The sequence below is a fragment of the Aspergillus multicolor genome (assembly GCF_047715735.1).
Source record: "Aspergillus multicolor strain CBS 133.54 unplaced genomic scaffold BDW74scaffold_3, whole genome shotgun sequence".
Taxonomy (NCBI): Eukaryota; Fungi; Ascomycota; class Eurotiomycetes; order Eurotiales; family Aspergillaceae; genus Aspergillus; species Aspergillus multicolor.
In genome coordinates this window covers 1,549,701-1,567,227 of record NW_027395954.1, presented here as the reverse complement: position 1 = coordinate 1,567,227, position 17,527 = coordinate 1,549,701, and the positions used below count along the sequence as shown (strand labels likewise).

General features: G+C 50.1%; 7 protein-coding genes across 7 annotated transcripts; 5 read left to right on the top strand and 2 right to left on the bottom strand.

Annotated features, from left to right (window-relative positions):
- Window positions 1-652: 652 nt before the first annotated feature.
- Window positions 653-2,174, bottom strand: nbp35 (Fe-S cluster-binding ATPase). The gene is made up of 2 exons (XM_073723329.1): window positions 1,866-2,174; window positions 653-1,808 (listed from the first exon to the last, which is right to left on the bottom strand). The coding sequence occupies exons 1-2, from the start codon at window positions 1,948-1,950 to the stop codon at window positions 868-870; spliced, it is 1,026 nt and encodes a 341-aa protein (XP_073588022.1). The 5' UTR covers window positions 1,951-2,174; the 3' UTR covers window positions 653-867.
- Window positions 2,175-2,248: 74 nt separating this feature from the next.
- BDW74DRAFT_146335 (uncharacterized protein) lies at window positions 2,249-2,573 on the top strand. Its single transcript, XM_073723328.1, has one exon. It carries the CDS (start codon window positions 2,290-2,292, stop codon window positions 2,458-2,460), a length of 171 nt encoding a protein of 56 aa, XP_073588021.1. The 5' UTR covers window positions 2,249-2,289; the 3' UTR covers window positions 2,461-2,573.
- Window positions 2,560-3,351, bottom strand: BDW74DRAFT_146334 (uncharacterized protein). Its single transcript, XM_073723327.1, has 2 exons — window positions 3,121-3,351; window positions 2,560-3,070 (listed from the first exon to the last, which is right to left on the bottom strand). The coding sequence occupies exon 2, from the start codon at window positions 2,937-2,939 to the stop codon at window positions 2,694-2,696; it is 246 nt and encodes an 81-aa protein (XP_073588020.1). The 5' UTR covers window positions 2,940-3,070; window positions 3,121-3,351; the 3' UTR covers window positions 2,560-2,693.
- A 183-nt stretch (window positions 3,352-3,534) lies between these two features.
- Window positions 3,535-7,257, top strand: BDW74DRAFT_146331 (phosphatidylethanolamine N-methyltransferase). The gene is made up of 3 exons (XM_073723326.1): window positions 3,535-3,732; window positions 3,824-6,401; window positions 6,455-7,257. Exons 1-3 carry the CDS (start codon window positions 3,561-3,563, stop codon window positions 6,603-6,605), a joined length of 2,901 nt encoding a protein of 966 aa, XP_073588019.1. The 5' UTR covers window positions 3,535-3,560; the 3' UTR covers window positions 6,606-7,257.
- Window positions 7,258-8,869: 1,612 nt separating this feature from the next.
- Window positions 8,870-10,241, top strand: BDW74DRAFT_79696 (3' exoribonuclease family protein). The gene is made up of 2 exons (XM_073733757.1): window positions 8,870-9,079; window positions 9,133-10,241. Exons 1-2 carry the CDS (start codon window positions 8,938-8,940, stop codon window positions 9,963-9,965), a joined length of 975 nt encoding a protein of 324 aa, XP_073588018.1. The 5' UTR covers window positions 8,870-8,937; the 3' UTR covers window positions 9,966-10,241.
- A 1,599-nt stretch (window positions 10,242-11,840) lies between these two features.
- On the top strand, window positions 11,841-12,469 carry BDW74DRAFT_174497 (uncharacterized protein; the record flags this gene model as incomplete). Its single annotated transcript, XM_073728050.1, has 2 exons — window positions 11,841-11,912; window positions 12,029-12,469. 2 exons carry the CDS (start codon window positions 11,841-11,843, stop codon window positions 12,467-12,469), a joined length of 513 nt encoding a protein of 170 aa, XP_073588017.1.
- Window positions 12,470-15,249: 2,780 nt separating this feature from the next.
- On the top strand, window positions 15,250-16,437 carry BDW74DRAFT_174496 (uncharacterized protein; the record flags this gene model as incomplete). Its single annotated transcript, XM_073728049.1, has 4 exons — window positions 15,250-15,295; window positions 15,367-15,520; window positions 15,579-16,230; window positions 16,288-16,437. The coding sequence occupies 4 exons, from the start codon at window positions 15,250-15,252 to the stop codon at window positions 16,435-16,437; spliced, it is 1,002 nt and encodes a 333-aa protein (XP_073588016.1).
- Between the last annotated feature and the right edge of the window lie 1,090 nt (window positions 16,438-17,527).

The following is a 17,527-nucleotide window of genomic DNA, read 5'->3' as shown; positions in this document are numbered from 1 at the left end:
GCCGGCCCCCACGACTTAAGCTACCTCCATTCGCTCCCATGAAGGAATTTATCAACTCACTCTCAACAACTCGCGACTTTATCACAATGCCATTGGAGGTTCTCTTCGTCGATAACAGCGACGCCATCTCAGCGGCTTGCTCTATCCAAGAAGAAGCATGCCTTCCCAGAAGAATCATCATCAACGGCGGAGGGATGAGAGTCTGCGAGGCTGAGCACCTTAATCAGGCCGTTCCCAGGCCGTGAATCGACGGCTGAGCTTGCAGTCGGGGAAATCAAACCCCCCAAATGACGAAGAGACTTGCCTGTCCCATGGAGCTGGCTCGCTGCAGAAGACCGTTAGCCCGGCCATGATGGATCCTTCTCGTCGTTCCAGACAATTGACATGGACCCTTATTTCTACCACTGAGCCCTATTAAACCATCTTAGAGAGAATTACTATAAGCCCACAGGCCCAGCCTTTTTCTGGCTCCCGAGTGCGGGGACGCATTGGCACGTCATGCAGGTTGATGTTACGATGGTGACGATGCTGGCTTCGTTGGAGAGAACGGTAGAGTAGTGGAGAAGGCTGGGCTGGAGATCAAGGGTATCTATAGTTCGTACGAGGCGTTTACGAAGAGTTTGATAAAGTACATGTCTCTTATGAGACTATATTCAACTCGGTCTGAGTTACTGTTCGTGGACGATATAAATATTTGATATTTTGTTGAAGACTTTTTGTTCTTCTCACTCTAACTTGTGTATGGTATGGTATATCCAATGCTAAAAGAGGAAAATCATATGGTATCAATGCAAAAAATCATATGCCAAAACCGAAAAAACTCCATGAAAATGCATCCGAGCATCAAACAGACGGAAATGGGACGGATCACTCGGTGTCAGGCAAAACATCATTTGGATCCTCACCAACGAAGCCCCCAACAGCCCTAACAACCTGCTTGATCGCTATGGATGCAGGGCTGTCCGGAAAGTTATCGACAAAGCTCTCGCCATAGTCGCACGCCATTCCAACTCTTGGGTCCAAAGGCACAGCGCCTAGGAACGGAATTCCCATCTTCTTTGCAAGCCTCTTCCCGCCACCTGTCGTGGCTCTGAAGATTTTCGACTCATGGTCACAGCTCGGACAGACGAACCCGGACATATTTTCAACAAGACCAAGGATACGAATTCCAGCCTTTCTGCAGAAATCAATCTCCTTGCGCACGTCGAGAAGTGAAACCTCCTGCGGGGTTGTGACAACGACCGCGCCATCAACTCCAGACTCCTTGAGCAGAGAGTTGACAGAAAGATGCTCGTCCGATGTTCCAGGTGGCGTATCAACGATGAGATAATCCATCTCGCCCCAGTCCACATCCTTCAAGAACTGCTTAATGAGACCATTCTTCTTCGGCCCGCGCCAGATAACAGCATCGTCTCGGTTTGGCAGCATAAACTGCACGCTCATCACACCTAAATTGTCGGATACCCACACCGGACTCCAGCCGGCGTTGCTAACGTGAATAGTCTCGGACTCGACGCCCATCATCTTGGGAATGCTAGGCCCGCAGATATCGGTATCCATAATTCCAACAGTCGAGTCTGGGTTCGATGCGAATCCGTGTGCGAGGAGCGATGAGAAAGTAGACTTCCCGACGCCGCCTTTTCCGGATAATACGAGGATCTTGTGTCGGACGGATGCAAGGCGGGCGGTTATGAGAGGAATGTCGGGATCGGGGCCTTTGGGGGCGGAGGCACAAATGGATTGGTTTGGGCAGCCGGCGCACGCATCGCCTTGACCTGCTTGATCAGATTCCGGGCCTGGGCAGTGTTCTGTAATGCTTTAGTGTCCATGCGAGCGAGAGGAAGACGGAAATGGGAGAAGCGTACCAGGCTCTGGAGCAACAAGGTTTGGAGGCACTTTTGACGGCGCCTCGAGGTAGGTTGATGTTGGTTCTGTGAAGGAGGGCGCCATATTATATCCTATTTCCACTCGGTTCGGGTAGACTTGATCAAGCCAGATGTGGCGGGGTACTGGCACCGCTGGCACTGATCTGCCACGGGATAAGGTCAAAGAATAGTGCGTCTCGTTACACCGCAGATATAGGTTTGCGCTGATTTGACAGAGAAAGCGAAGTATCAACTAGAGACTGAAATTGAATGAGGAGTGATTGATAGATAAAAGTAGTGGCAAGTCCGCGGAGTGCTTGTCTGCTTGATAATCAGCAGTGGCGATTGGCGCGGGGATTGCCCGTTGCGGTGTCGTAGAATCACGTGACTATAGTTTCTGTTCGAAATACCTTTGTAGATAGACATGCTCAGGCTCTGCGACACAGATATTGTAATGGATAGTGCCAGGAGAGAACTCGTAAATACTCTCGCTCTTGGCCGCGATGTGATAATGTTGTTATTGTATGGCGTGATAGCCACTGGTATGCTCGAGAAGCAAGGATTTTTGAATGTGACCATCGCTGTCCGATCATGAACAGAGCAAGTACGAGGACTACTTCAGCCCAGAGAGCAGATCGTCTGCAAGGGTCTGAGGAGCAGTGCAGAGTATACTTGGCTACTACTATAGAGAGACTTGCAGGCACATCCCGGTATTAATGATAGCACCCTGGCCAATAGGACCAGCGATTGAAAGGCTAGACTATTGCCGTCAGAAGTTTAAGGCACTGCTTGACTGCGCTTTTTGAATCATTGTATCACACTCTAGACTCAAGGAGGGGTTCTCAAGTTTTCGCATGCTGGCATATATTTGCATTGATTGTATGCAATGAATTGCGGATAGCAAGTAAAGCATCCTCCGCAAACACATACATGCAATAGACCTGGCGTCAGCAAATGTCTCATTCGCCTGCCCGGGTGTAAAGTGTGCGATACTCCGTAGACCATCCACCATTGAACTGTTGCTGGTCTGGATTGGTCAACGGGTGTAACGAATGCAGCGGACTTTGGATGCATGTAATTTGAAGGACCTCACTAATTGAGTAAGAGAAATGCTGTCGTTGACCGCAAAGCTTTGCACTGATAATCCACCCGCGATAACCGCTTGACGGTGGTCCAGCTATAAGAGCGCTGCTGCGATCCTTATGCTGTGATACCACATCAGCAAGGCTTTCCAGAGGTTCGAGCGCTCAATTACCAGGAATTATTTCCCTCAGAGACTCTCAGCGTCTGATCTTCCATTTCCCCCTCTCGCCGGGGGAAGACCCGGGCTCCACGTCTCGGTTGGAGAAGTCTAGGCGTACGAGGTCCCTTCCGGCGCAGTCTTAGAGAGTCATCACCTTCGTAAGAGGGGAAAGAAGAGAGAAATGCGCGACCACCGAGCTTTTCCGCCTCACTTGGTAGGTTCACGTACACGGTAGGGACTATCATACTCTGAGATGTTGTCCAGAACGTTGTTGTATAGTCCAGGTCCCTGCTGCAGTGACGTTATAGCCCCGCCCAATGCGGCTAGCCGCCCCCTGCGCCCAGGCCAATCAGGTCACCCGACCCCCGGTCGACTCTCAATAAAAGCAGCATCACATGCCGCTCGTTGTCTGTCCTCATTCTCAACTTTTCTTCTCTTTTCAACGCTCAATCATGGATCGTGGCCTCTCAACAGGCACCCAACAGCTCGATGGTAGGCTTCGGGAAAGAGCTGTCACTTCTCAGACCGACTTAAACGTCATTACTGAGAACCCCACTATCACGGTTGCGGACAATGGCAAGGACAAAGCGGGCAAGACATTTGGTCGAACTCCAGACGGTACAGGTACGCTGATCTCATTGCTAACCTATCAATTGAGCTCTGCTGGCTGTATAGCACCTAGTGCGTGTCTATGGTATTGACTTTTACTCTTCAGTTTTCACCGTGCCTCAAACCCATGATATGGTCTCCCAGCTCTTGTCACCCTCTGAGCCAAAGAACCTCTCTGATCTCGCCGTATTGACGATACTGGTTGCCCATATCGTACTGCTGTGGATACTCCCTTCAGACGCCAAAATTCCCGTCTTTGCGGTTATTTACCTCTTCTGGCGCTCATGTTACAATGCGGGGATCGGATGGTTACTTCACAACCAGTCCCACCACAAGACCCTGGTTCGCTGGGCTGAGAAGTCCCAGATCTTCGTGAACCCGACTACTGGCAAGAACCCTTACCCTCAATTATATCATTTGATCAAGCGTGAACTGGAGACCAAGATTCCCAAGGACTACTCTTTCGAGGAAGCTCCGCTTGAGTACAATACGTGGCTTGTCTTCAGACGCCTTGTGGATTTGATCTTGATGTGCGACTTCGCCTCTTACTGCCTCTTTGCGATAGCTTGTAGTCGCCAACCTGCTAACGAAAGCGTGCTAATGACCGTTGTCCGATGGACATCTGGTATCGCTTTATTCTTGTTCAACCTCTGGGTCAAACTAGATGCCCACCGCGTGGTCAAAGACTATGCCTGGTACTGGGGTGATTTCTTCTACCTCATCGACCAAGAATTGACCTTTGATGGGGTATTTGAGATGGCACCTCATCCCATGTATTCGGTTGGGTATGCTGGTTATTACGGTATCTCGCTGATGGCGGCAAGCTACAAAGTGCTATTCATCTCTATCATCGCCCATGCAGCTCAATTCGCATTTCTCGTGTTGGTCGAGAATCCACATATTGACAAGACGTACAATCCTCCTCCACCACGGAAGCGTACTATCACCGAGCATGACGCGGTGTCTCAGCGATCGCAATCCCCGGAATTTCCAAACGCGCCATCCGTATCCGAAGAAAATGTTCCCAACGCGACAACGTTCAGCAGCCCACCTCCGGCCGTCCACAACCTTATAGGGCTCCACAATCTAGACCTTCATAGAATCACGGACAGCTCTTCTATCCTGGTCCAGTTCCTCATGTTCTCTCTGACTGTCCTGACGCCTTCAACACCTTGGTACCAGTTCCTTTTCGTGGTTAATGCGGCCATTTGGAGGCTCTGGTACTCGTTGGGCGTCGGGTGTCTTCTCAACAAGCAGTCCAGTTGTAAATCTTGGACCCGACACTTTGTCAAATATGGCGAAACACCTCACGAGGCATGGAACCAGTGGAAAGGCACATATCACCTAAGCATGATCATGTGCTACGCAAGCTTCATTGCAGCTGTATGGAAGATGTACACCTTCCCATCTGATTGGGGTTACGGTCTCGCTATCCTGCGCCACGTGTTGGGAGCCGGGCTTATCTCTCTGCAGATCTGGACCTCAGTGAGCATTTATGAGTCACTTGGCGAGTTTGGTTGGTTCTACGGGGATTTCTTCTTTGATGCATCCCCTAAGTTGACCTACAATGGCATCTATCGCTTTTTGAACAATCCCGAGCGTGTCTTAGGGCTCGCAGGAGTCTGGGGTGCGGTTCTCATCACTGCCAGCGGAACAGTCGCGTTTCTCGCCTTCTCGAGTCATATCCTCAGCTTAGCGTTCATACAATTTGTGGAGCGACCTCACATGCAGAAGCTATACGGTAGGAGCTTGCGCCAAGATGCTGGTCTCGTGAAGAGCCTGAAGAAGTCATTACCCCCATCTCTAAGACAGCTTCATGGAAGCATGGACAAGATGTTCGACGACTCGTATGAGTTCGTAGAGGAAATCATCGATGCTGCACGGCCGAAACTCGCGGCCGGTGTAAACACCTTCGTTCGGGATACAACGGCTCTTTTCCAGAATTATCCGGCTCGTGTCACTATCTCGCGCATTGATGCCGATCTGGCCGGGTACGACCTACGGGACTATTCTCTCTCTGTCGAAGCAAGCCCGCTGCCTCTAGACGAGGGTGACCTTAGCAAAGAGGGCGACAACGCTCGCACGCCCCTCGATCGCCGTGGTGATCTGGAGAACCTAGTCATCACATACGGCGCCCCAGTCAAGGTCAAGTGGACTGCACCCCTCAACCACAGCAAGAAAGACTGGATCGGTCTTTACAAGGTCACCGACAATACCTCCCGAGAAGTTACCCGTGTATCCTCCCAAGCAAGATGGGTCGCCGTCAACGAAGGCTCCTACGACAACCTCACCTGCGAGCAGGGCATCCTCGCCAGTGACGTGGTCGTTTCAACCACCCAAGGAGAGAATGGAGAGAAGCATGATATCGCCACCGGTGAGGTCCTTTTCTCTGGCGATAAACTCTTCTGGACTCAAGGTGTCTTCGAATTCCGCTACCACCATAATGGCAAGCACAATGTCATGGCCATTTCTAGACCGTTCGAAGTCCGTATTCCTCGCTTCGAAGAGGAAGACCACTTCGACATGTCCCAGACCGCCGTCGAGACAAGTCTCCTGCCCGTCATCCAAAACTGCTTTGACCGGGACCCAGAAGTCGCTCCTGAGACCGCCGAGGAGCAATACGGTAGCCTCGTTGATCGAGACGGAAAGTTCGCCAAACGGGTTGTCTTTGCGGTTCACCAAATGTATGCCCCCAATATTCCCTTTCTCCTTTGCAGTTCTAACCTGTCAACCCTAGGTTCGGCGTCGAATTCGCCCCCGAGGTTGTCCGCTCAGACGGCAACGTCCGCAATCTCGCCTGGAGAATCTGCAACGCAAAGAGGGTCCTGGTAAGTTTCCATCCTACCCCCTTCAGAGCTTTCCTTGGTTTCTCTCTTAAATCCACCTAAATGGCTTAGCGTTCCGCATCGTTAATATCGTCTGTGCCCAACACCTAGGCCCCATACAGCATGTCGCGGGATGGTGCAACCACACCCACTGAAACCAAAGAGTGAGTGATTATTCTCAAGAAGGCAAAAACAAGAATGGACCACGGAAAAGCAACCATAGACGGATGCGCTTATATTGCAATAGACGTGAGTTAGGCAGTTAGTGGGTTTCATGGCTGTTTGTTTCCTTATACAGTTTTCAATGATGAGATGATGAGAAAGGGGATGGATGGAGTTCGAGGACAGCCCAGCAGGAACACATGAAGGTGCATGCATTGATTAGGGGTTCAGGTTGCATGAATACGGATGCATGGTGGTGGTGTGGTTTCCAGCGTTAGCATGTATATATGGTTTACTTGTGTTGTGAAAGAAAAATTAATATACCGGTGCATTGAACTCCACTCATCCTTTTCCAGCAATCGACCTTGAAGCCGCCTCTTTGCTGAAGGAGATCCATCTGGTCGGTATCACAGGGTGCAGTGAATTAACAGCAGATCCAAGATCCGGAAGCAGGGGAGGAGGGCTAGGGCTAGTAGACGGTGCTTTGCGCGTTGAAGAATTGTGTTCGCAACGCACCATGCATACAATTAATCTTCCGTGCGAGCATGGTCGGTAATAGAGAAATCGATAAAATGCTAGATGCATGACTTTCATAGGCATGTAGCGCCAAGGTTATATTAGTGCGTAGAGATGGTGGCAAAACAGTGCAAAGTTTGAAGAGAAGCTATATTACGCGGAAGAGAAGATTGAATTATATAATTATAGTATTGAAGACTGACTGAGATGTTTGCATACTGTGTGAGAGGTCAGCCACATATTCCTCTTCTTGTCAAGTGATAAAACAGCATTAAGTAGGGGCATGATCATTCAGAAGGAAGGCAACGGAAAATATCCACATGGTTTTGCGCATTCAGAACAGGTCTGTGAGTTTACATCCGAGAATATTTCATCATGTGATCATGGTAGACGGCGAAGGAACGCATCACACAGCTCGAGACAGGGTAATAAAAGTGAACTCACATTTAAAAAACGGTTACTGAAACAAGCACGATTCTAACAATCGATTACACTGGACATCTGTCAGCCGACTGACCGATAAATTGGTCCGTGTAAGCGATGATCGTCGCCATGGCACTTGTAGCAAGTGTAATCAGACAAGCCGGTTAATTCATCCCATCCCCTGCCACACCCAGTCAAGGAACAAGCTATCCAAGACGGACAACGAATTCCCATCAGGACCTGACACAAGTCAAGCAAACAATCGCTAAATCAACCAGTGCGGGAAAGAGCGATATGAGCCCACCTTCCAACACTCCACAACCATCCTCCCAGGTTCCCAGCCCGCTCTCAAAGAAACAGGTGACAACCAGGTCCGGTATCAGGGAGGCGGAGAAGTAGATCGCTGAATCCAAATGCAAAGGTCACATCGGCAGATGCAGGCTCGAAGGGCGGTTCCTCCAAGAGGATCATTGAATGGATTGACTAGTTGTCATCATAAAAGACGTTGCGGGCGATGGATATAGAACTGCGAATACCCGTACCTTTTACGCAACTGTTTGTTGGTGGGACCCTGTTTCTTCTAGCTGTCAGTATTTGTTGAACCAAAGTCGATCAAGTGACAAGGCAGGCAAAGTGGAATGCATCAGGAGATTTGGTAAGGTATTTGTTTTTCTTCAAGATATTTGCAGAAGCAGAACTGAAAAAATTTTGTCTCATCATGCAAAAGGGAGTTCAAAGCAACATGCAATTCTTACCTTTGCAGGAAAGACCGTCGCAAGATTGACTTCATGAATGACCTAGACTACCTTGAAGCTGTCAGCTAGAATTCGGTACACGAGCTGTTGACAGTGTAGCTTCGAAGGTGCAAATCAGATGGTGATGCATGTTTGTTCGATGGCCCATTTGTTTGTCGCCAGAACTACGATTTTTTGGAAATCGATTTCATCATGAAAACAGGGAGACGTGAAGGAAGAAGGAACTCACAGTACGTGGTTAGCTATCAACGGAAAAGAGTTGATCAATTGCATAGAGCAAAGCAGTCAAGGCAGCTTCATCATTTTGAAGCAAAGCCGAGAGCTTGTGTGGGAGAAAGAGGAAGAGGAAGAAATCAACGCGAAGAAAATTACTTAAAGCGGGCGGAGCTAAGCACGACTCCACCCGGAGCAAACAGTGCAAACCTTCCTCAAAATTGTAGATTCCGCTTTGACTGCGACGACAGCTCCCAGTTTCAATTCCACTCTCACTCGATCGTTCTCGGTCGCTCAAGGAACTGCCGGCAGTTGAGACATGTGTAATGACTGACAGACGAAGAATCAATGGGCCGCCTGGCGGCACCCGGCCTCCAGTCTTTGCTTCCTCCATCAAGTCCTCTGCCAGTGCGACTGCGGCGGAGCGACCACGGCGACAAAGGCAGCCAAATGAGCTTCGGAAGATCTGTAAGGCTCGTCATACCTTCGATTCTACTATCTAACTCACCAACTCTGTCTAGTCCTGAAAACCGGTCTAATCCCTTCCGCCTCTGGATCCTCATACCTAGAATTCGAACCCTCGGCAGCTCTTTCCGCTGCACGGGCATCTCCCAAATTCATCACGCCTCCCTCTTCCTCCTTGAAGCTCGCATGCACAGTCCACGGACCTAAACCGCTCCCCCGATCCGCGACCTTCTCTCCCAACCTCGTTCTCACCACTCACGTCAAATACGCCCCGTTCGCCGCTCGCAAGCGCAAAGGGCATATTCGCGACGCCAGCGAGCGTGATCTAGGCGTACACCTCGAGACAGCACTTCGTGGCGTAATTGTCGCGGAGAGATGGCCGAAAAGTGGTCTCGATATCACCATCACTATCTTAGAAGCCGAGGACGACCGGTGGTGGGGAGACGCACCGGACTCTCACGATGCGGCGTGGGGCATGATGAATGTTCTGGCTGGATGCATCACGGCTGCTTCTGCCGCTATCTCTGACGCACGGATTGACTGTCTTGATCTCGTCGCTGGCGGTGTGGCTGCTGTGGTTGCGGATGAGTCCCCCGATGGAAACGGAACATCTGCCCCTAGGTTGATGCTCGATACGGACCCGGCAGAGCATCAGTCAATACTGTCGGCTTGTGTCGTCGCTTACATGCCTGCGCGGGATGAGATTACGGAACTCTGGTTAAAGGGTGATAACTCGAAGGCGGCAGTTGGGACGACAGATCAAAATCTCAGCCACGAGGCTTTAATAGACGGCGCCGTGGATGCTGCGCGCGGAGCGCACTCGGTCCTTGCAGAGGCTGTTCGAGAATCGGCAATGCGGTTTGCTGGGCTTTCTAGTGGCACTGCATAATACGATATTGTCATGTCCTTACGTACTCATTCAACAAATTTTTATGGCTTCATCATGTGCTTTCGATATTCAAGAGGCCGTTACCGCTCAACCCAGGGCTTAGATACATTCCTCGGCAAGCTACTGAGCGTTCGTGGGAGCTGACATCTCAGGTACTTCACATGTCAACACATCCACGGACTTTGACTCGAGATACTCAAAATAAACCGTCAATTTGTACAACAGCATCCAACATCGCACTTACTTGTCTCGGTAGATACATCGTATGCATTTCTAGTAGAAACTAACCGGCAGCACAGATGTTTCTCAATAGATGTCAATGAATCCAGATAGAACGAGCTGACGGTGTATAAGAATACGGCACCACCCTCTCACCATCGCCACCCACCGTCTACCCCCCAGCCGCACAACATCACAACTCAGATTCCCAGCATGCACGTCCTCAACTTCTTTGCCATGCTTGCAGCAGTCGCGATTGCAGCTCCAGCTGGTCTCTCCCGTCTCTCCTTGGCAGGAGACAAGAGACAGATGGTACGTGGACATGGTCCATTATCCCGGGACACCCCTTCCACGGAAAACCAATTATTCAATGTAGCACTGGACTCCTGGCTGATCCCACTTAACCAAAACAGCCCGGGTACTGCATTGTACGTTCGTCGAGGCTCCCTGCCTCTCCGCTGGGTCTATCTAGGCTACGTATCTATTTATCGTTCACTGATAGCACTGCATTTGGGACCTTAATTTTCACGCTATGATGGCGACTGCTACGAGCTGTAAGTCAGGCCAAGTTACTACATGCATCGTGACACCCAGGCAAGATCCAATCTAATTACACTGTGTCAAGGACCCCGATAGAATGTGCGGACTACAACAAGCATTACGCCTTATGCTGCACCAACCAGCCGGCGTGTGACATGCTGCTGGGACGCGGATGAGCCTGAGATGGAGTGAGGATTGTCTGGCTAGGGCAATGCCGTTTCTGCTGCAACTCGCCTGCATAGACCTACTGAGATGTCTCTAGCCTTGAGCTCCTTCCTTCTTATCCCCCGGGCTTAAATACTCTCGCTTACTTGCAATGTCGCCTCTGTTGGTATATAGCCCATACTCGCCTGTTTCGATGCCGAATTTAAACGCGCAGTCTTCCTTTTCTCTCGTCTTATACCTAGTCCTGGTTCGGCTCACCTGAAGCCTCTATTTCCTCCATTTCCTAGCTGCAGTATCCGGCCATGACCAAACCTGGACTCCTAGCTTTTCCGCCCAGAGCATTTTTTCGCTGAAGGAAATGCTTCAAGGCGCCTAAAATAGTGAATCGGCCCCCTCGTTGTTCCATAGATCGATGTCGTTTGAAGTTAGGGCTATACAATCAATGAGCGGTTTGCAGTCAAAGCACAGTGGCTATCAAAGAGGTCCAGCTGAATAGAACAGGCCTCCCATCTAAGACAAAGGTGATGTGCAAGTCAGTTCTTACCTGCAAGAAGAGTGAAGGTTGTCTGTCACGACATCATCGTTGCCTATATGCTCGGCGTTACTGTGATCGGCGTTGCTATGCCCTTCCAACTTCTTGTTTATAACACAGCTTCCTTTCTCTCACCTCTTTCTCTTCTTCCTCTTTGCCACCTCTCTTACATATCCTTCTTCCCAGCATCTCGCAGTCTCCCGAGCGCTACAACTACATCCGCATATCCACCTCTACCTAACCTCTTCTCACTATAGCAACCAACGCTTTGAGCCTGCATACGCTGCATACTCACCATTTTCCTCTTGAACACAGGTTTGTTTAGCCTCATCTCATCGACCACGGCCCATCTACGATCAGCAACCAACTAACTCCTTGCATCCAGACTAAAACAAGACCAATCAAGCCAACCCGCAGACATGTCTCCCTCTACTTCCGTCGACGACACTGTCAATTTCCTTTACCATTGCATTGCGAACACCGACGGCAAGGTACGTACATCCCGCGAGGCAGTCCCGTCTCAGACCCAGCCCTCCCACCCCATCCCCAGTCATACACCCTGCATGAGCGTTCAAGACGCGCACTAACCAATGCCCACAATGCACAGATCGACTACGACAAGGTCGGTGCAGCCACGGGCATCAAGCCCAACGCCGCACGCATGCGCCTGACTCGCCTGAAGGCGAAGATGGAGGCCGGCTCCGCCGATGGAAAAGTCACCGTCAAGGACACAGGTAGCCCCGTCAAGCCCGGCGCTGATGGTAACACCAAGGGTGCCCGCGACGACGACGACGACGACGACGGAGATGAAACTGTCACGGATCCTGACGTTGAAGCTGAACTTGCTGCCGCGGAGCTGTCTCCCCCTAAGAAGAGGAAGACCGCCAAGGAGGTCACCCCCAAGAAAGTCCGCACCATGAAGGCCACCCCCCGTTCCAAGGCCAAGGCCAAGTTTAAGGCTGAGGAGACCCAGGATGAGCAGGAGGGTGAGGAGGGTGGCGACGCTCGTCGCGTCTTCAAGGCCGATGAGATGGAGCAACACTCTTAAATATCTCGAATGTGGTCTTTGACTATCCATGCACTAGGATTTGAGGGGAGTTTTCATGCTCATATTGGCTCGTTAGGAGGTTCGAGATTGGTGATTGATTGCGGTTGGGAAAGAATTCATGATGGGATCGTTGATTGAACGGAGAGATTGGAGGTTACCAGGGCTTGAGCAATAGGGTTTTGGGGATAGGGAAGGCAGGGTGCCTCATGGCCTTTGATTAGCATTTCACCTCGTGAATGCTTATGCAATTGGCAGTTGGCAGATAGTGTGAAATTCGCACAATACATCCCTGGTCCTCAGTCTCTTTCCCCCTTACAGGTATCATCTCGTCTTCTTGCTGAGAATCCTTAGAGCCAAGTCCAGTTTCAGTCCTTGGGGTAATCAAAGGACGGGGCATGGCCCGTCTTCGTCTTCCGGTATGGTATGAGCCAGAGTGGGCACCGCCCCTAAAGGCCGGCCAGGGCAGTGCCAGGTATTGCTTCTACTCCTTTCTAACATCTATTGTTCAGCTTCGTAAGTACAAGCATGTATTAAGTACATTCTAGACAGAATCAAGCATACGACTTCGCGGCATGTTAGCCTGCTTCGCCCTATGCCCGAAAGCCGGGAACAAACATACCAAGAGCCTGAGACTAGACTGATCAAAGTCCGGCTGCAGACATTGCCGGAACCATCTGGCTGAGCTTTCAATTACGGTAGGGTTCAACGGGCTGTGCTTCAGTCAAAGCTCAATCACTTTTCTGGAGCTGACACATCCTGTGTATGGTAGGCCTTGAAACCTTGCAGCAGCGCAGTGAAGCGTGCATACATCGCGCACATGCCGTTTCAAAGTTCTGTTATTGACAAGATCCTTCTGGTGGGTAATTTGAGCTGCAGTGACGATGAACCTTAGAAGCACGTGCAAGAGCATGAAAGAGGTGCCGGGTAGGAGATAAGTTGAGCATGAGAGATACCAAAGGGCCAGACGGATGAAAGAAGGGCAGAGAACGGATAAGCGTTACGAAGGGTATGAAGAACCATAGGATGAGGACCTCATCTAAGCCTTTAGCTAGCAGCGTTCACAATGCTCACGCTGCCCACATCTGCGAAAACATTGAAGAATCCCTTGACCAGCAAACTGCTTGAGCCTCATTCTCGAAGATGGGGGGCCTCGGAGGCTTCGTTCGTAACCGAAGACCTTCGCGGTGATAGGTTCCCTCGAACAGTATTCTTATTGGCATTATTTGGGCGTCAACGAGAAATCCGTGGTGGTTTAGACAAAGAGGGCATACCATATCTTTGGCTGGGCTGCTTTAGCCTCGCCTGTACAGCGCTTGCTTTGATGGCTTGTTCTACATATTCTAGTATTGGCTCAGAGGCTAGAGCTATCACCATGTCAAATCCAAAGACGTATGCTGCTTTGTTCGAATGCTCAAGGTTTAGCTCACATCCAAGGGGCGGTCCACCGGTAGCCGGCAGGAAGGGCATAAACACTGAAAGCAGGCCCTTTCTTGGTTGGGATTGTCTTCTTTTCAGTCAGTCTCTAGGATAGGTGGGAACACAATAGTCGCAGGAACGATTGTCACCCTATACAAAAGGGTTTGCGGTGCTGACGTGGAGCTGATTAGAGATCCAGGACAAAGCAGACTATCTGGTGGTGGATGGATGAGATCACATGCCGGGCACAGAAGATATATCTTCTTAAAAGGACACCTCGGGATGTTTCAGGGTCAAAGCTTCTTTGGAACTGACTCAACAGTGTTCTTTTGAGCATCTTTATTCAAGTTAAAGAAACCAAGTACTCCTCAAAGGGCAAAGCTGATTTCTTTCACCATGCCAGAACAATGATAACCTGCAATATAGCCCAAGAGAACTGGCATATAAGAGGTGTCGATGCCATCGAGATACAAGCAAAGTAAAAACCGCTGTACGGAGACTGCGAGTATCCGACATCCCTGTTCTGCCTACCACTCTAACTAGGTTGTCCAGCAACTTTCCAGACAAGATATTAGCTTCTGCATCCGTGACGCACTCACAATGGCCACGCATCCCCTAGCCTTAGGAGTTCGAGGTCGCGTGGAAGACGATTTGATGGAAGTTGTCTCCCCCCAAAATGATCTTTGCCCGACCATCGCCGAACACGCAGCACAGTGCAACTCTCTTTACCAGGAATGCATGGTCATGTCAGCAATCGTGCCAGGTTCTACGGTCCTGGATGATCAGCTGGCGCGCTTCAAACTGTGGGCATTAAACATGGACGTTTATGGACCGCTTAATGCTTTGTTGGACTACAGACTCCAATCCAGTCCCATAGTCGTGGACATCATACATTGGCTCCTGGACGTTATCTGTGATGTCTTAATATCTTGTAAGTACCTGTCCCACTAATGGTAAAGAAGCTTATCCTGATAATCTCGATTCCAACAACAGTGAAACCGACCGAGGACTTAGAGCAGACTACGCGCAGCTTTAAAAGACTTCGCATACCAATTAAATGTATTTAAAAGCCACAACCGGGACCGACACCAACATAAATAACTTGGACAGCGACGATGATGCGGCAAGAGACAATGTCTGGAAAATCACCTTTATGATCAGCAGAACAGTGACACGGCTCCTTCGTGTATCTAACTACATTCGCAAGTCCAAGAAGACTAATTAGGCTCGTGAAATTAAAAGATACAGGGATAATAAAGAAGCAAACAATGCAATAGCCAAACTATGTCTTGACATGGACTGTTATATTTATTCTTAATTCCCATTGGCGCCGGACTCCCTTCGCGCAGCGCTGGTCGAAGCCAATGCAATGCGGCTTTGACGACTGTTCTATCAACGATCCCTTCGAAGGTGCGTTGGTTCTGGTTCAGGTGTCCAGAGTCCACGCGCTGCACCACTGGCTGCTCAATTGCCCATGATAGAAGAGAGTGCTCCGGCTGCCGGCCCTCACTCGAGCGTGCTACCTAAGCCTGTGAATAACAAGCTGTCGTTCCCTCCAATCCCACCAAACAACGAGTGTCCATACTGCGGCGACGTTATTGAATTCCAGAGCTCTGCGAAGTCAAGGCTGTGGCGGTAAGCATACCCTTACCTATCCTTATGAGAATAAGAAAATCTAACCTGTTTACTATAGTAGTCATGTCATCAAAAACCTGGAGCCTTTCATCTGTGTCTTTGCGCGCTGCCTGGAAGCAGACTCCGGTCACCATGAACACAGGACCGACCCGCTAACATTCGGAACGTCATACGCCTGGCTCAATCACATGCAGAACGCTCGCAAGAATATATGGGAGTGCAGGGCCCCTTCTCACAAGAACAAGACAATCACCTTTGACCAGAAGACACAGTATTGGGAGCATTGCATTAACGAACACAACGTGCCTGAAAAGCACGTTGTACTTCTCAGCGGCGCAGCACGAAGACCAGTCCATGATACGGTTCTGGATTGCCCATTCTGCGGGGCGTTTCCGACCCCAGATAGAGACTGTTCTCTTGACGCCGGCGTCTTCTCCAGCGAAGCTCTTCAGTCACACGTCGCCGCTCATCTGAAGGACATTGCTCTGCCTACGTTGCAAAGACTGCCCCTCCCTAGCGATGCTGATGGAAGCGCTGAGAACGTCAATAGGGACCAGTACCGCCCATTAGAAGCTGATGGGTCAGGAAATACTGTGAACTGTCCTGCATCCGTGGACAGTGTGCTAGACGATATATCGCTATGTCTTCAGGACGACGACGATGAAGCTATAGATGGCAATTTGAACCACGTTGAAGAGACACTTGGTGCAGTATTGCTAACAATACTCAACTTAGAGGGCAAAAAGGACTAACTGGGAATGACAAAGCTTTACATGTGGTGTGCAGACGGCGATTTGGAGTTGCGCAGCAAGAATAGTGTCGACAGGACAGCGTTGCACTACGCCTCCATGGAACAGTCTCGGAGTCCTGCTATACCCGACGCCTCGCAGGCCGAGCGCGATATAGCTTCGTTGTAAGGATTACAAGGCCTTCTACGGGCGACAAGGGAGGCATAGGCAATCATATGGCCAGGTGGTACAACTTGTGGCCTTGATCGTTGCGATGTTTCTGCTTTTGGGAGAATAATTAGTATACATTTTGTTTCCTACCATGTCTTTGATATTTGTGTAAACTCTACTAATGTATCATCTCAACCTTGCATGTCATGATAGCCAACGATGACTAGGACGATGTTGGCATTGGGCAGAGCGACATTCTTCGGTAGGTAGAAAGGGTCGCAGTGCACTGGCCTCTGAGAGAGAATACATAATGGTTGGTAGAGCCAGAATAGAAGATACGGGGTAGCGAAGAGTGCAAGATGGAGAGAGGGCAGCATGCAGGAAAGAAGGAAAGATATAAGAGATTACCACTCCGTAGGACCAGGGGACTTTTTAGTTCTACCTGCTAGGTTACCTAAGTAGGAGATATGACACCACGGCTGATAGTCACGGAGTCGGCCTAAAGTTCCCAACCAACGGGAGCAACGGCGTCCCTATCGCGTTGGTAACCTAATTGGTGATGGATGGCAGCTTGGCTCTTGAGGGGGTGGGTTAGTTTAGGCTTGTGTCTTTGTCTCGAGCCGGACTTTGTACCTCTGAGGCTGAGCGAATGAACGGTTCACGATTTGCTAAGCACGAGTCAGGAAAGACATGACATATGATCAGCAGTCTAAGCCTTCTGAGGCCTAGAATCCAAAGCTCGCAGGCAGGGCCGAGGGCTGAAACTGCCGCTTGTTCCCTCTCGATTCCGAGGCCGTCTTGATCGCGTCTGATTGCTGATGCCATCGCCCGTATAAAGTACTTTAGAGTAGACTTGCTTGACAAAAAGGCTCCATTTTTCATATCCATCAAAGTGTCAATGCTGCTGCCAGCTGTCAAAGTCGCATCAACGGTTTATCTTCCGGCGACTATTGATTGTTAGTCTCAGGGGCCCGGCCCAGGAGTTTCGTTAAACGGCGAATAGATCCCCCTTTTTCGGAAAGGATTTGCGGATCCATACCAAGATATATTTGGTGAAATCCAAGCCTAAACTATTTTCTGTTGCACGATTCGCGCTCATCTCAATACT

Bases quoted from the DNA above. Each gene is read 5' to 3' on its own strand.
- BDW74DRAFT_79696 (XM_073733757.1), top strand. From the start codon at position 8,938: ATGACTGACAGACGAAGAATCAATGGGCCGCCTGGCGGCACCCGGCCT. The intron at 9,080-9,132 runs GTAAGGCTCGTC...AACTCTGTCTAG, and splicing joins AAATGAGCTTCGGAAGATCT to TCCTGAAAACCGGTCTAATC.
- BDW74DRAFT_146334 (XM_073723327.1), bottom strand. From the start codon at position 2,939: ATGCATCCAAAGTCCGCTGCATTCGTTACACCCGTTGACCAATCCAGA.
- BDW74DRAFT_146335 (XM_073723328.1), top strand. From the start codon at position 2,290: ATGCTCAGGCTCTGCGACACAGATATTGTAATGGATAGTGCCAGGAGA.
- BDW74DRAFT_146331 (XM_073723326.1), top strand. From the start codon at position 3,561: ATGGATCGTGGCCTCTCAACAGGCACCCAACAGCTCGATGGTAGGCTT. The intron at 3,733-3,823 runs GTACGCTGATCT...TTTACTCTTCAG, and splicing joins TCGAACTCCAGACGGTACAG to TTTTCACCGTGCCTCAAACC. The intron at 6,402-6,454 runs GTATGCCCCCAA...TGTCAACCCTAG, and splicing joins GTCTTTGCGGTTCACCAAAT to GTTCGGCGTCGAATTCGCCC.
- nbp35 (XM_073723329.1), bottom strand. From the start codon at position 1,950: ATGGCGCCCTCCTTCACAGAACCAACATCAACCTACCTCGAGGCGCCG. The intron at 1,809-1,865 runs GTACGCTTCTCC...AAAGCATTACAG, and splicing joins CCTTGTTGCTCCAGAGCCTG to AACACTGCCCAGGCCCGGAA.